Source organism: Sturnus vulgaris, chromosome Z (assembly GCF_052056855.1).
Source record: "Sturnus vulgaris isolate bStuVul1 chromosome Z, bStuVul1.hap1, whole genome shotgun sequence".
Lineage (NCBI taxonomy): Eukaryota > Metazoa > Chordata > Aves > Passeriformes > Sturnidae > Sturnus > Sturnus vulgaris.
Window position 1 is genome coordinate 59,825,483 of NC_142283.1, and position 16,608 is coordinate 59,842,090.

Consider the following 16,608-nt stretch of genomic DNA (forward strand, 5'->3'; position numbering starts at 1 on the left):
TTACGATGTGAAAACATTTCAGAGAATTGTAATGGCAAATTGCGTATTACCGAATTTAAAAAAAGAGACAGATTTCTAAACTTGTCACGGGCAGTGGCCAATGAAAAACTCCACTCTCAACGAGGGAGGCTTTCAGCTTCTTGGCGTCAGTGGAAAATTGTTGTGGTAGGGGTTAGGATTTCACTCTAGGTGTCTAAGCCATTAATAATTACCTTGAAAAGTGCCAAACAGTAGTGGTTTACACGTACAGTTATGGTTAAGTGTGACCAGAAAACAGCCTTGGAAGGTCTCAAAAAGCTGGTATGATATGGCAACAGAGTTAGAGGAAAGAAGGAGTGTTTTAAGTTCCATGCTCTCCTGTATCACTAATTTCACTCCTCCATGCCTCCTCATCCTAGCACTTCCTGTCATGTCTTCTCACTCTCATCTGAAAAGCTAGCCTTGATGGATTTGGGCAGATTTTCAAAGCGTGGTTTGCCACTGTCTCACCACTTAGCTTATCCATTGTTAGCGTTTGGCTAGGAGGGTGAGCAGCTTTATTCTAAAAACCATGGAAGGAAGGTGGAGGAGAGAATTCCTGGTCTGTCTCACAAGTAGGGTCAGTTTAGCCCAGTGAGCATGCACACTCCTGCTTGAAGGCATGAAGGCATGTCGTAGTTTTCAATCCATTGCATGGATTAAAACCAGCTGCTTGTGCCTTTCAGCTTTGGCAGTCCTATTCTGTACATTTGCTTTCAAGTCTGCCATTACAGGGAGAGGAACAAAGAGACAAGGTTCTTCAAAAAATGAAATGTGAAATCTTTGTGGATCTTTTTTCCCCTGTTCCTCCCAAATAAATAATTGTCTCTATAATGGCCAGAGCTGTCTCTCTCTGCTAAGGAAGTAAAATGAATTTTCATAACCCCCTCATTCTTTGGCTAGCTGCACTTGCTAGTATGTGTGTAAGTTGTGCTTAAGGATGGATCTGATCAGTAGCACATCCACATGCTAGTCAGTGAAGATGTACCAGGAAAGAGTTTGATAACACAGTACGGAAGATCTGGCTGAGGCACCGTGCTTTATGGAACACAGCTGCTAACCCCATTTGAGAATTAATTTAAATATGCAAATTACAAAAATTTCAATAAATGTTTCTATAATGTTAAACAGATGTTTCACAGTGTTTAGTCACTTTTAAGTGACTCTAGCATTGATTAATAAGTATCACGGGAATTGATAGAAAGCCAGCCAATAGACCTAGAACTGAACAGAATGTATAGCTGTATTTCATGCTCTCAAAGTCTTTGGTGTTGTATTGCATTGCTCCAGCTGAGGAAACACAGCTATATCTTATGAATAGCCATTTTATGAATGGCTATTCCTTGTAAAATACTGTTGTACAGAGTAGCGAGTTGTATTTCAGTCTCTTGCATGGGAAGTTGCTTTGCTCTCTCTGCACTAAATGTTTTGAAGTACCCAGCCTTTCTCTTCTGCTTTCCATGTCACTGGTTTCAGTGGGAGCAGTGGTTGTTCTGGGATGCTGTAAATCTGAACTGAATGAAGGAGAAGTGTTTTGACCAGGTCCACCTTACATACATGTTTCTTAGTTGTTTTGACAGCAATATTACTAGTGCATGCAAATCAAGGTATTTTTTATAGTGTGATATTTTTTGTAGTGTGTCCTGAAAGTTCTCTGTAGAGTCATGAGATCCTTAGATCCCATACAAGTTTAGACTTCAGAGATGCTTTTGATGACTTCATGAAATGAAGGGAAAAAGGTCTTAATTTTTTCCTCTTTTTTGGAAGTAATATTAGTGTCTAAATGAATGGATGCTTCCGAATGAGTGATGGGAGCAGCATGAACCCGCACTCTAGTATAAAGGAACAAGGTTTCCCACATATCTGTGGGAAAGTCTGTGTACCCATGTGGCTGTTCTTTGAGTGCTCTTCAGTCTTTTTCTGTGTGTAGCATTTGGAAACACTGGAATGGTAGGATGACCTCATCACCTTATAGACAAGAACAGCTTTGGGGTTGTGCTGTGTAGACAAGGCTCATCTGCAAAGGTCCACCAGTGTTTTTTCAGCCTGGGAAACTAAACCTAGAAGTACAACCACGGGCTTGAATCAAGCTAAGGCACAATATGCTGTCATGTGCCTTTGCCATCTGCCTGGTGTTACAGCTCTTCTCTGGTGACAACTCTATAGTGTTGGTCTGGTGTGGGAGAAAAGTATGGCCCAGCTATGGTAGGCTTATGGAGTATCAGTGCTATACAATGGCTCGGTGTGCTCTTATATTTAAATAGCACTTGTGCATGAAAGTTTATCAGACTTTACTGCCAGGGAATAATATATATACTGCTTTAATTGCAGCGGGTTGGAATAGGAGACAATCAGGAAACCTAATGGAAACTCCTGTTGAGTTCAGAGATATAGATTTAGGAATACTGAGGAAAACCCTGGTTTGTTGTTTCAGTGCCATAAGGGACATAGCAGACATACATATGTGTAAAATCATAGACTCATTGCTGATGCGTTGAGGAAAAACTAAAATACAAATTTGAAACAGCTTTCACTATGCCTTCAGGGTTTGTGGGTTTTATTTTGTTTTGTTTGGGTTTTTTTTGTCAGTATTTTTTTTTTGCCTGTGTTTCTTTGTTTTCTGTGCCAGAAGGGAAAGATGAGTCTTACTTGTATAATATATTCCAAAAAGTCAGTGAAGTGAGAAGAAGGTTTTGAACATTGTATTGCTTACCTGGCTTTTTGGCATTTTAATTGGTGCCTGGAAATGCTATCAAAGGATAAGCACTCTGGAAATCTGTCCGAAAATTTTAATGCTGAATCCTTATCTTATTGATATGTGAACACAAACATCTGAATTTATGAAAGCAGAAATAGGTCAAAAAGCTTTCTGTTGAGGTGAATCCTCAGAAAATAAGAACTTTTGAGACCTTCCTAAAAATATTTGAGTACCTCAATTTGAAGACTAGATATTTCTACGTTAGTAACTTATCAAGAATTCCTTTGAAAAATAAAAATTGTTAATATAGTATCAGTCACAACAAATTATAGATATTTTGATTGAGTCATGGAATAGCAGGCACCATCTAGGCCAATTGCCCTGCATGTGTGGGGACATGTTTCACTAGACCAGATTGCTTAAGATATCCCTTCCAGTGCAAGGAATTGAACTTCATGATCTTTACAGATGAGCATCATATTAATAATTTTATTTTTTTTTTTGAGTAGGAAGAGTGTACGGTCTCCAATATGCAGCTTCAAATCTCATTCTTCTTCGGTCATGATTATATTTCATTTGCTCTTGAGCTTTGCTTTTTTTTTCCTCCAGTTTTTGATCTTCTTCCTTATTCCAACAAGCGAGTGGTACTGAACTTCTTGCAACAAGCATTTGGGGATCCTATGCTGAATGAAGTGTACTTGCTCTCAACATTCAAATTACAGCCAAAGAGCACAGCCACTGTTTTTGGCCTATATTCATCAGCTGACAACAGCAAGTATTTTGAATTTACGGTAATGGGAAGGATGAGTAAAGGTGAGTTGTTTGGAATGTGTATGGTAGAACTGGTGTTGGATCCATAGTTACTGGTGTGTGACAGATGAATGTTGACAACTGTGTGATTAACCTTTGTGCTTGAGTCATTCCTGTTGCATGTTGTCACTTTTCACATCCCCTCTCGCTCCTTCATCTCCTTGATGCTGCTCTCTCCTGGCCAGGGGAAGCTGACCTGACAATCAGCTGGTATCTTGACTCAGCTTACTCTGAGGAATGCTTGAGAAAGGAGAAGAGAAACCATGGAGTATGGAGAAAGGAGTCAATTTGGAATTTGGTTTGGGGTTTTGGGTTGTTTTTTTTTTTGGTTTTTTGGGGTTTTTTTTGTTTTTTTTTTTGTCTTTTTGTTGTTGTTGGGTTTTTTGTGGTTTTTTTTTTTGTTGTTGTTGGTTTTTTTCTTGTTTGTTTTTTGTTTTGTTTTATTTGTTTTTGGTTTTTTCTTTTGTTTTTTGTTGTTGGGGGTTTTTTTGTGGGGTTTTTGGTTTTGGTCTTTTTGTTTTCTTTTTCCCCTAGAGGCAATCACTGGTTCTTATTACTCAGGAATTCGAGGGACACAGGCACACGCTGCCTCATGCATATGAAAGGCAGGCTCTTGTTCCGCTGACCCTGGAGGTTTGATGTGGCTATGCAAGAGAAATGTTCCCAGCACTTACATGATCTGTTGGGTGAAATAAACTGTTCTTTATTTACTGGAATTAGTTGATCAGGAGTGAGTAGGAATTGCAGCAGTTTTAGAAATAGAGAGTTTCATTCATATCCTAGATCTGTAAACCAGATCTAGGATATATTACAATTTTAAGTTGTTGATTTATGTACATTATTGTTGCTGCATTGACTTCACCACTGCTATAGTAATTTGCTACTGAGTAATTAGATGAATCAAATATACTGTGAAATGCTACTGAGAAATTTCAGTTTATACATAGGGTAATTATTCAATATGCTGCAAAAGAAGAAAAGCACACCTTTTTATGAAACATTGTTGGGGAATGAGTTAGATCAAACGTTGGTAGTTTTATCAGGTCTGCAAAAATCCTTCTGGAGGCAAGGGAATAAGAGCTGAGTGTATGTTGGAAATGGGCAATACATGGTAACACAGCCTCATCAAAAGTGTCCTATAATTCCTAACACTGACTTACTTAATTGCTAAATAAATTATAGATTACATATACTTGCTTCCCCTCTCACACATGCACAATTATGTGTGTAAATGTTTTACAAACATATAGGAACACATGTGTATACACATAAATGCATCTATGCAAATGCAAGTTTGAACATATCAAACTCGGATTTTCAAGGATATCTGCATGCCTGATGGTTGCTGACAGTCTCTTAAGTCTGTTAAAGTGTTTCTGGTGGAATGTTCCATAGTTTCTTTTGGTTTTGTCTTAAGTAGGTTGCTGTTTGAGAAGCATCTGTGTGACAGGACAAACACAATACTGGTGTATGTATAGCCACCATGAAGCAACTTGTCCTGTTGGTAACCAGTGTTGAGAAGATGGGGATGTCTGTAACCTATCTGATGTAAAGGGTTGACCATCAGATTGATGTAAAGGATTGGCCAAAGAGAGGGAGGCCTTTTGCAGCAGGCTGTTCATTGGATCTCTTTGCCTCCTTACTACTTTAGAGCCCCCTGTTCAAGGCATATGGCAGTGAGCAAGTGGTAGGCAGTTTTTTCATGTGTGATTTCTCTGGAAGTGTTAGGGATCCCATATAGCTACTTCATGCAGTAAGTTAAACTGCATCCAGGTGATTGTCATGTCAGCTGCAAGTACAGAGTGTGTGAGTTGTGTATAATCCTCTCAAGACTGAACCTCATCACTTAAATGGTGAACCAATGTTGGCATCTCAGCAAAATGCAGGGTCTGTGATTTTGAAAGAATGAATTGTACTTTCTCTGCATGGTCTTTCTAGTTATGCACCCAAATCTGATCTGAGGAGCTCAAATCAGACTTTAATTATACTTTAAAATGTCACATTTAAGAGTTTTGTTCCCAATGGTTGCCTCATATTCTGGTTTTATTGAGGTTTAACTGATAGTAACATGTTTATAGCACCTAAATGTTTTTAAAAGCACAGGTCTGAATTAGTGACTTAACAGCTAAACTTACAGCAGACAATTGTGCCTTTCAGAGACAGATAGCGTCCATGGATAGAAATCCTTTTTTAATTATTCCTTTATGGAGCAAACAGCAGTTAGTGCATAGAAGTGTTGCAGTTAAACAATTCTGTGAAGCAGCTCCTATTTTAATTGAAAATTTGTTTCTTAAGCAGTTTACTCTCATGAGTATCTGTAAAATATTCAAGCAGCAAACATACTGCAGAATCTTGGATGAGTTAAATCTTAGAGGTAGAGGCTATGATCCAAGAAAATCTCGCTTCAAAAGCCTACTCTAGTTTACCAGATGAATATTTGGCTTTGGCTGAGGAAAGAATACTTGATCGTCCTTCCAAGCCTGGTTGCTCCTTGTCCTGGAACTATTCTGGCAGGGTCTGTTCTGGGCCCTGCCTCCATCTCTTCTTTCTTTCTCTAGGCTACTGTCGTGTTTGGTTACTCTGAATGCAGGGCCCAGATCCAAAGACCTTACTTTTATATGACCAGGCGTGCATAATATTCACATAAATGAAATTCCTGCAATGTACTCTGTCTTGCTGTATCTTTTGGGTTTGCCAAGAAATGCTACCTCATACACCTTTGCAGAAATCTCAGCTCTGGCAGTGTTTTGACATAGACAGTAGTGAAAACATTCCTGATATTGATCACAGCTGCTGAGGCTCTAGCACTAGTGTAGACTTCAAAGATGGAGACATACCCTGTCGTGTTTATGTTGGTATAAATCTGGGGTTTTTAAGACTGAGGAATTAGAAAAATTTTAGGGAGCATGTGTGCAGCAAGTTGAGAGGTCGCCAACAAAAAGGTATCATAGCATCAAAGCAATTATATTAGTAATGGAATGATGGGAAGATAGTTTGTTAAATGAATAGAAATTGGATGGTTTCAGTAGGTAGCTGTTATTAGATCCAAAGCTAACAAGAGCTTTTACCTTCACCATATCCACAGTTTTTGGCTGACTTAATGTCAGATCATTTGTGAGCTCTCACTTAATGCAATTGTAGCAGCCCTCTGTGAATTTTCATTTAGTAAGACCCAGCACGTAAATATTTAGATGCCTGCTGTCGGTGCAGCTTGATTCCTCCTGCATGTAACTGTTACAATCAGGAAATAAGAGACTGTTAGCTGGTGATCCGTGGGATCTTTGAAACAAGATCTGGCTGTTGTCTCAGAGTAGTTTTACACACAATATCCAGATGCATTCAGCTCATTGCTTCTATATATATGCTGTTGGAGAGCCAGGGCGAAATTTTGTGAGGATATCTAGTTAGCTGGTCTTAGAGATCTGGCTCACAGATTCTAGCTTACTGATCCAATTTCCTTAGGAAAGAGATTTTTTTTTCAGTATTACTCAGCAGATATTTATTGTAAGAGTATTTGTCTGCTGTTTTGGTTTTTTTAAGGGTGCATTTTACTTAATGAAATGAGAATTTTTATCAGGTAGGTCGGTCACTAATGCTTTTAAAAAGAGCTGAGAGAATGTTTAGTCATCTCTAGGAGTGAACTATGCCTTTCTGAATTATACTTTGATTTTACTGAGTGTTTGTTACAGAGAAGTGCAGGTCATTGGTTTGGAAACATGCTTCCTTTGGTTTTTAATTATGCATTTGGATTCACTCTTAGATGGCTCCACCGTATGTGGTATGCATCACTGAAATTTATTTTCTACTTGTAAACTTCTGTTACAGAGTATTTCTAGTATTTCAGAGTCTATCAGATATATACTATCAAAGTGTTGACTGCAGGCTGCCTGCTACGCCCTGTAACTTTACACTTGCCTTTTGGCACATTATGGCCTGTAAAGTGACTTTGGTTAAGCCATTTAGAGGGGCCTGGACAAAGCAGAGGAACACTCAGCACAGGCAGCAGAGCTTTACAAACAGAGGGTCACACGAGCATCTTGCTAGTGCTGCTTTGAGAGTCAATGTCCCATTTATTATTACCATTGTGTCTGCATATGGGATGCATTTACAAAAGCGAACATGTGGAAAAATACCAGAGCAATTGCAGATTTCCACAGGATGCTCCTTGATCAGCCTTGGGCTATCTGCTGTCCTCTGATAGTCCTTCTGTGTATTTTGTCCTAGCGGTGTTGCGCTATCTGAAGAGTGATGGAAGGCTGAATTCCGTGATCTTTAGCAACATCCAGCTGGCTGACGGGAAACCCCATGCTGTCATCTTGTGGCTGAGTGGCCTGCAGCAGGGATTGAGCACCATAGAGTTGTATCTGGACTGCCTGCAAGTAGGTGCCATTGAGGACTTGCCAAAGCCATTTTCAGCACTGTCTCAGAAGGTGGTGGCAGCTGAGTTGCGCACTCTGCAGGAGAAGCCACAGGTGAGCATGGAAACTGGGAACAGGCTGAGGACTTAGAGGGATTACCAGTGAACCTCTGGATCATTGAGTTCAGACCTCAGTCCTCACAGCAGCCAAGCTCTGTACAGTAACACTTTAATATTAAGTATTACTTAATACTGAAACAAATATAAATATAAGCTCCCTATGAAGCAGGTGGAATCTTAGCTCTCATGAACCCTATAATAATTACGCCATTTGTTTTAAACACAATTTTTAGCTTTTTTAATAAAATAAAAAAAACCTACTGCTTCCTTCACGTCAATCTAGTTGTTTTTTGGGGAGTGGACTTTTTGTAAGGACTTAGCTGGTGCAGTAAAGGCAGATTTTCACTGGCTTCTTACAGCTGTTCTTTATAAGCAGTGCTTGTCTCTCTGTGTGGTTTTCCTCATGATATGCCAAGAGACTAAAAATGACAAAAGCAAGGGGGGGCTCTTGTGGTGCCAGAGTGAAACTCTCATCTGTTTGACTGCAATATCTTTTCTTCCTCTATCTGCCAACCAGGAGTTGATAAAGATTCCTGTCATCTCCCTATCAGCAGTCTGAGATAAACAGTGTCATCCACAGCATCTTCCATCATCATTAATCAAAAATACTTATAAGAAGGTGCAAAGGCATTCTGTACCCCCAAGGTTGCCCACTTACTTTGTTTCATTACAGGCTTGAAAGCGAGCCTGTTTTTCTGGAGAATGACTGAGGTGTCCATATTCCTGGCATGTATACATATACCTGTTTGAGAGAGGAGGGAAAAAAAACTGCTTTGGATGCACTTAAAAAACATCATATGCCACAGAAATATGTGAACCGCCTAGTATGTGAGATCATATGAATTGGAACGGTAAAAAAAAAAGGTTTGTAACAAAACCACAGCAATGTGAAAATCTGCGAGGCAAAGATTAGAGATTTTATACAGTTCAAATAGTCCTGAAGGGAATGGTGTAGAAATCCTGCATGGGTAGGAAGTGGACTCCCTCTCTTAAAAAAATTAATTTACTATGTCTGATATTTCATATTTTTCCCAATGTTGTACCAGAGTTTTGAGCTTTGTTTTTCTTGTGAGCCCAGGATACACTAGATGAGCTAAAGCTGGTAACTGGAGGAACCCTTGCCGAAGTGGGAAACCTGCAGGACTGTTTTCTTCAACAAATTGAACCTGTACCTCAGTACACTGGTAAGGCCTGCGACTGGGAGTTAAAATTATTCCTAATGATTAGCAAGGAAGCTAATGTGATAAATATTGAAAATGTGAAGAAGCGTATAGTCAAGTAATAACAATTACTTGACTAAATTGTAGTGATGACAATTTTCTGTAAATATTTCTAAAATAACTCCGTTTGGAGAGAAAACTGTTGGTGGTGATAAAGCAATGAATTGTTGTTTTAGTGAAAGACAAGTCTGTAGTGATTCAAAGAAGTTTCTTAGCCTAATTTGGAAGGCAGATTTTTGTGATGATGATCTTCTTGTGTCAGCTTAATAGTTTAAGTATTCAAATTGCAAACAATTGCAGATGGAAAGTAATGCTAAATGGGGTACATTGCTACAGGCTGTATGAAAGGCAGATGAACGGAGTAGCAAGACCTAGCCATGTACTTTTATCCACACTGACAGTATTTATCTCTTGTTGAGCACTGGACTGTCACCCAGAGGGGAGGAGCAAGGTGTGAAGAAGCTCGAAAGAGACTGAAGAAAATGTTTGTGCCATGGCTACAGAGCTTTTATGTCTATGTGGGAAAAGCCATCACAGAGTAGCCACTAGTCCTGCCACAATTTAGCCAAGGGTTTTGTCACCTACTGAAGAGGACATTGATTAAAAAAAAAATCCTTTTCTGCCTGTGCTGAGCATTGTAGAGACTGAGCTGGGAAGAGGGAGTAAGGGAAGGAGCTGAGGCTACTTGTATCCCTGCAGGGCCTCAGGGGCTTAATTCAGTCCCCTGTGTTAAGTGAGGGTGCTTCCCGACCTCCGGACACAGAAAACCTGTGCTAGACTGTCCCATCTGTAGTCATTCTGGTCCCTGTCCATCTGCCTTTCTGCTGCAGGTGTGAGGGAGAAGAGTGGGTTCACACTGTGCATGTGATATGTTAATATGACAACCATATATGAAGGAAACTCAGTTCAAGGTTTGGAGTAGGATCCATGATATGTTCTCTCTCTTCTACCCTTTCCTGTCCCCCCTGCCAAACCCAACCCTGCAGCATTGCTAGTTTTGATAAGAACAGAGACAAGATGCGAAATTTTGAGAGAATCCTGGGTGTGTCACATGAATGTATGCATCAGTGGTGTGCAGGGGTAGCAAAATCTGGTAGCTATATCTTTTAGCTATGTAAACACTTAGTTCCAAATACTTTTATTTCCTTGGTTCTTAATATATGTACACTTAGATTAAAAAATTAATTTTACCCTCAAAGCTGTCTCTTTTTCACTAAATCAACAGGCATTTGAACATAGAACAGAAGGGTAATTCACTGTTTGCTTCTGCAAAAACTGGCAGCTCTGTGAGTTTCCAAACTACAAACTTGCATTTTTCTCATTTGTAACTTTTTGCTCACTAATCAGTAATGCAAATGGTAATATACAGATATTCTCTCTGTGGCTGCCTCCACCTGGCTTAGACTCTCAAACTCAATTGCTTTTAACTTTCAAGTGGAATTAGTATCATTCATAATAGTAATAATAATAATAATAATAGTAATAAACAACTACTCACATAAATACATTCAAAGTCTACATAGTCACATCCAACAGAAGAAAAGGTGGGTGTTCCAACAGCAATTTTAACTTGACTGCCTTGAACTTTGTGTGTGCTTCATGATGCCCTTCTGTGGTAATAATGTATCAGATAATGACAATTTTGCCTACTGCCAGGAAAAGCTGGAATGCGAATGCTCAGCTGTACAGGGGGTGAGACCTAATATCTTGGCAAAATGTGTGCTTTCATATTAACTGGAAAATCCTTGGGAGTGCTTTGGACCTGGATAATTGTACATGGCTTTGACCGTGTGCCTTGTTGCTGCTCGTTGCTTTGGCAGCAGCATTCCCTCTATGTTCAGTCTGTGACCCTAAGACACCTAAGCAGTGGGATGAGATTATGATGATCAGACACAGGCTGAAGATGTATATTTGCATTTTTGTGTTTGGGTAGGAAAATAGAATGCAAGGTGCACTGGGTTTGGTAGATGAAGTTAGTATGCTGCAAGTGATCATCATCACAATATCATTCTGGTCTCAAGGGATCTTTGGAGATTGTCTAGTTCATGGAGAGTACCTGAACCTGACAAAGTATTAAAAAAAAATAGCTATGTTGCACCCGACCAAAGGTTCTTTTAACCAAGTTGCTGTTGGGGACAGTATGTCAATATAGACCCACGGGCAAGAGTGTAATAGAATGGAGTCTTAGTGTGGCTCTCTCTGAATGCTTCACTGTTCTCTAGTTCATGGTATTCAGAGCTCTAGACACAGAGGTGATGTCTTTGTGGTTTGTACTCAATATATGTTTTGTCCGTGAATCTGTCCAGTGAGTTTTGAATGCATGGTCAAGAATGTCTCCTGGCAAGAAATTTATCACATATCTGAGGAATATTTCCTTATGTTTACTTGGAACCTGTCCCTTCCTAATTTCATATACAACTTGTATGTACAGCTTCTTTGGTGAAAGATTATAGGCTGTTCAGAAACGTTTTTTCTTGCCAGCTATCATCTATACTATAATCATGGTATGCTCTCTGGACAAGAAACTACAATCTTCCAGAGTTCAAGAAGTTGGACAATGTTCTCATGCCCATGGTGTGTCCCATGAGGGGCCAGGATTTGACACGATGATACTTGTGAGTCCCTTCCAACTCAGGCTATTCTGTGATTCTATGGGTATCATTCTCTTTGAATGACAATTCAGGATTTGAATGACACGGACAGGAGCAAGTGTGTTGCTTGAACCAGTGAGCTGTTGTTCCCAAGACAGGTAGAAGCAATAGCTGAGGTGTTTCATGGTGGCTAGTGTTTGTGTGTGCCTGGGCCAATTGGCTGTGCAGTGAAGCTGAATGCCTGCTTTAAATCCAGGGCCCTGCATTTGAGCAGGTTGCCTAGAGAAACTATGGATGCCTCATCAGGAAATGCTGAAGGCCAGCTAGATGAAACTTTGAGCATTCTGATCTAGTGAAATGTGTCCCTGCCATGGCAAGGAGGTAGGACTAGATGATCTTCAAAGGCTTTTTCAACCCAAAACTCTATGCTTCTATACTGCAATGTCCTGACAAGAGAAAGATGGGCAGTTCAGTTCCCTGTTGGTCAGTAATACTTTAGAGCAGTCTCTGAACTTACTTATTACTGTGAAAGCCATTCTGTTAATCATGTTTTTAATGACTCAAGAATATACAGCTATGGAGTAGCTGAACTGAGGAGATATTAGATATTAGGGGTATGGATGAGAGAGGCTGCATGGAAGGGTCAGATAACTGTATAGCTTCAGGCTGGTACCTTTTGCCTCCCTGCTTTCTCCTGGATCCACTACATTATGGACTGGCAGCTTCCTTAAAGGCTTGTCTGAGTACTTATCCCTGAAGACTGATTATTCCTCTGCAAGTGGGGCCTGCCATTGGAATTGCTTTTAATAGAAGAGTCAAAAAACCAAAACCAGGTGTATTCAGCTGTTTCTGCTCTACTGTCTAAATTTACACACAGGACATGTAGTTCATGGCAGTTTAACCTGTTTAGTCCACCTTAATGTTCAGCAGTCTGCAAAACTTAACTACAGAAGAGATCTGGTTTTGGTTTAGATGCTAGCCAACAAACATCATCCGAAGTCTTGGAAATTTTTTGCAGATTTCAATCAATAATGCCTAAATTAGTCTTTGTTTTAAAAATAAAACAAGAACAGATGCCAGCATCTGGCCTGACAGCCTGTGTGCCAGGTTCCACTATGAGATTCTAAAATTCCCATGATATTATGTCCTGCTGTTGTAATCAAATAAAAATATGGCAAGGTTATGACTAGAACATAGGCAGGCTCTGGAACAGGTGATTCCTGACTCTTTAAACTTGTTCAGTGTTTTGATGAGAAAATATGAAGAAAACATAGTATGTGAGGAGTTGGACAGTTCCCACTAGAATGTTTGGAAACAGTTAGACATGCTTTGAAGTACAAAACAATGAGGTAACCATTAAGAAAAGCATTTTTCATATAAGCTTTCAGTACTCACAAAAATAACATGTGAATAAACCTCCCTGAAGCTATCAGGCATAATATCAAAATATCCTGCCTGCCTAGATTGTGAAAGAGCATATATTTGTGAAGTTTGTTTTTAGATACAGACTTGGAGAAGTAAACAGATTTCTTCTTCTTGAGAGGTACAAATTCAGAAGTAAGCTGCAAACAGAAGCAACTACAAGCTACTGTGCTAAACATGCTCTCTGCTTCTTCTCTGTCATTGGCTCAAAACTAGTGTTTAATTTAAGAGATTAAAATCTCCTGTGAAGATCTTGGGTTTAATCTGGTCCTTCCCTGTGGCTCATTACAGATGTAACTTTTCGTCTTCTCTTAGAGGTCTTTAATTTGTTACTTGGTATTGAGGACAGACTTTTGGTGTGAGTATGTTGAGTAGATGTTTTGTGAGTCCATACAAAGTCTGCACCTGTCAGAAACAAATGCAGCCATGAGACTTGTGTCCAGTGTGATGAGCTGCCTTTGAGAAGAAAAGCCAAGTGACTGTTGCAGTTATTAAAAACACTATTTTGTCAGAGCAGACACTGTTAATGTGTTCTTAGAGCTTCACAGTGAGCTTGTTCAGAAATCTGGGTATCTTCACTTCGAAAGACAGATATGAATCAGTTGTGGTTATGACTGATCTGTGCCAGCAGAACCAGGGAACTAATTAACCCCTTGTACTCAGGATTGGTGCACCTCAAATCCTGTGTTTTGTTTTGGGCCCCTCACTTTAAAAATTAGACTGAGGTGCTGGAGGCTGGTGAAAGGACCAGAAAATATGTCACATGAGGGACAGCTGAGGGAGCTGCGTTTGTTCAGTCTCAAGAAGAGGAGGCTCAGGAGGACTTCGTTGCTTTCTACATTAAAGTTGGGTATAGCCAGGTGGGTGCCAGTCTCTTCTGCCATGCCTTCAGTTGAAGTGCAACAGGAAATGGCCTTAAACCAAGACAGGAGAGCTTAATCTTAGATATTAGAAATACTTTTTCATTATTAGGGTAGTCAGGCATTGGAATAGGTTGCCCAGGGAAGTGTTGGAATTACCCAGAGATGTTCAGGTGGTGTCTGGATCTGGTGCTAAGGTGATGGCTTAGTGGTTTAGGGGTCACAGTGGTAGAGTTGAGTGGATGGTTAGAATGCATGATCTCAAAGGTCTTTCCAAACCTTGATGATTCTATGACTCTGATTCTATGACACGGAATGCACTTATGCAGGGTGTCTTCCCATTGCATGCACATATGCTTCAGGGCCTCACCTTGCCCTCCTGCCCCAAAAACGTTGTCAAAAATACCCACTTCTGAAATCCTGAGGTTTCACTTGGGGTTGCTGGTCTCAGGCCTGGGAGGAACCAATAGCACTGGTGGCATTAGTTGCCTAGGAGAGCTTTAACACTGGTAATGGTAGGAGAATTGTGATCTTACTTTTCTCTCTGTGGACAGCTTTCTGCTTTTCCCATTAATGTGGTGTATGAGGAGTTCAGTCCAGAAAAGTCTTGAGTTCATGAAAATCACACTACAAAATTTGAGAAAAATACTGTGATTGCTCTGATGATGCATAACAGTAGTGTCTGACCTCCATGGCTCTTCATGGGGTTTCCATCTTATATCTCAGAAATTACCATGACAAATGAACAAGAGTTATGTTGTGCACTCTTTTTCATTACTGTTTCCCTGTAGGTGACTTTAATAGGCAGCTGATGGGTCAAATGATGCAGATGAACCAAATACTGGGAGAGGTGAAAGACCTTCTTAGACAACAGGTACTGTATAGAGCTTTGGTGTGAAATATCCCAGCTTTGCCCCTTTGATAGAGTCAGTGCAGACTTTAGGTAAGCATTAAACTTCTGTGTAGTTATGGCCTTGGAGGCATGACACAATTGAGCAGAAATTACCATATAGGTCCTGGTACCCTGTGGTTGCAAGGGAGGATCATTTAATGTGGGAGTATTTGGGACTTGCTTATTTAGATCTGGAAAATTTAGTGTCTTGTGAGGAAGTAGAGTAGCCATCCTAGCCCACTATTAGATACTTGTAGATCTGTTGCATGGAACAGAAATTGCATTTGTTTCACTTGCTGGTAGATGTCAGAACTGGAATTGCTGGTGGCACATTCCTTTGGTCAAACAAGGGTCTTTGGACCTTTAAACGTCCTGTTGATGAAGGCTGAACCTAAGTACATCCATTATCCATATCCTTAATTTTATGGAGTACAAAGAGCATCTCATTTAAAACCAATTACCTGTGTGGCATGGTTTTAGTGGCATCTTGGGGGACCAATGGTTCTTCTGTCAGCAAGGTGCAAACTGGAACCATCTGTTCCTAAATAATACTTATTTTCTATATTCTCAAGGTCAAAGAAACAACTTTTCTGAGAAATACCATAGCTGAGTGCCAAGCATGTGGTGAGTATTTCTGTTATTGCTGGTAATCTAGAAGAGATAGAGAGTTGTTTTAAAATTAGTATTGATTGCATTAGCTTTATGTGGTTTCTAAAAAGTGCTTTTGTAAAAATACTGTGTCCAAAGTTCTAGATGTATTTGGACACAAATTTAAAATAGATTTTCATTAGAGAAAAAGCTTCCACAGGCCCAACAGTCACCTATTGGGGGATAAAATGCCACTAAACCAAGCAGAACCACTCAGGCTGTACTTTCAGTTCTTGCTCTGCCACAAAGCTGTGCCACATGTTTCTATGGAGGGAGACACTGTCTTCCAGGTATCTCATATACCATCTTAGTAGAAGGACAGGGGAGGAATCATGTTCTGCTCTGGCTGGTATCAGTCTCAGGAAGATTCTATGAAGTCCACTTGAAGTTTGTCTGGTTCTGGCAGTCACTAATTAACAGCAGTAAGACCCAAAAGGTGGTCTTCATCTTTTCTCTAAATTAAAAAAATGCATACTTTTACAACTGCCACTGCATGGCCTTCCTGCATCACATACAAATGACAGTCCATCTGATTGCTAACAGCTGACAACTGTCAGTATAAAAACCAGTATACTCCCTTACTGTGTGTGATGAAAGGTCTTAAACTCATCAGGCCTTCTAGTTCATTTCTTCTCCCAGTCTGTTAGCCTCACCAGAACTCAAGTTGAGCTCTAGGCAGGGTAACCTTTATGTGTAAGTGCCAAAGGAAAAGTCAAATTCCTCTGTGCATTTGTACCAAGGTTCCATACTTGCCAGAGTCTTAGAAAGACCCATCTTAGGCTGGTCTCTGTGCACCTGAGTCTCTGTTCTTGCATGGTCCTGCTGTGTTTGTGGGCTGCCAGCTGCTCCTTCTTTATTCTTATTTTTAGACTATCAAAGATACTGTTAGGAAACAGGAACATTGTTTTCCTTATGAAGTGGTAGTGTTGCCAGTTTGGCCAGAGAAATGCCCTGTATTTCTACCCTTATACT

General features: G+C 40.0%; 1 protein-coding gene across 5 annotated transcripts in view; it reads left to right on the forward strand.

Annotated features, from left to right (window-relative positions):
* Positions 1–16,608, forward strand: part of THBS4 (thrombospondin 4) — a 47,703-nt gene that overhangs the window by 8,866 nt on the left and 22,229 nt on the right. For all 5 annotated transcript variants that reach the window (XM_088156474.1, XM_088156476.1, XM_088156477.1 and 2 more), the window contains 5 exons: positions 3,326–3,529; positions 7,751–7,998; positions 9,082–9,187; positions 14,888–14,970; positions 15,561–15,612. In XM_088156474.1, the coding sequence (XP_088012600.1) occupies positions 3,397–3,529; positions 7,751–7,998; positions 9,082–9,187; positions 14,888–14,970; positions 15,561–15,612 (622 nt within the window). In that variant the 5' untranslated portion in view covers positions 3,326–3,396. The remainder of the gene's footprint in view (positions 1–3,325; positions 3,530–7,750; positions 7,999–9,081; positions 9,188–14,887; positions 14,971–15,560; positions 15,613–16,608) is intronic.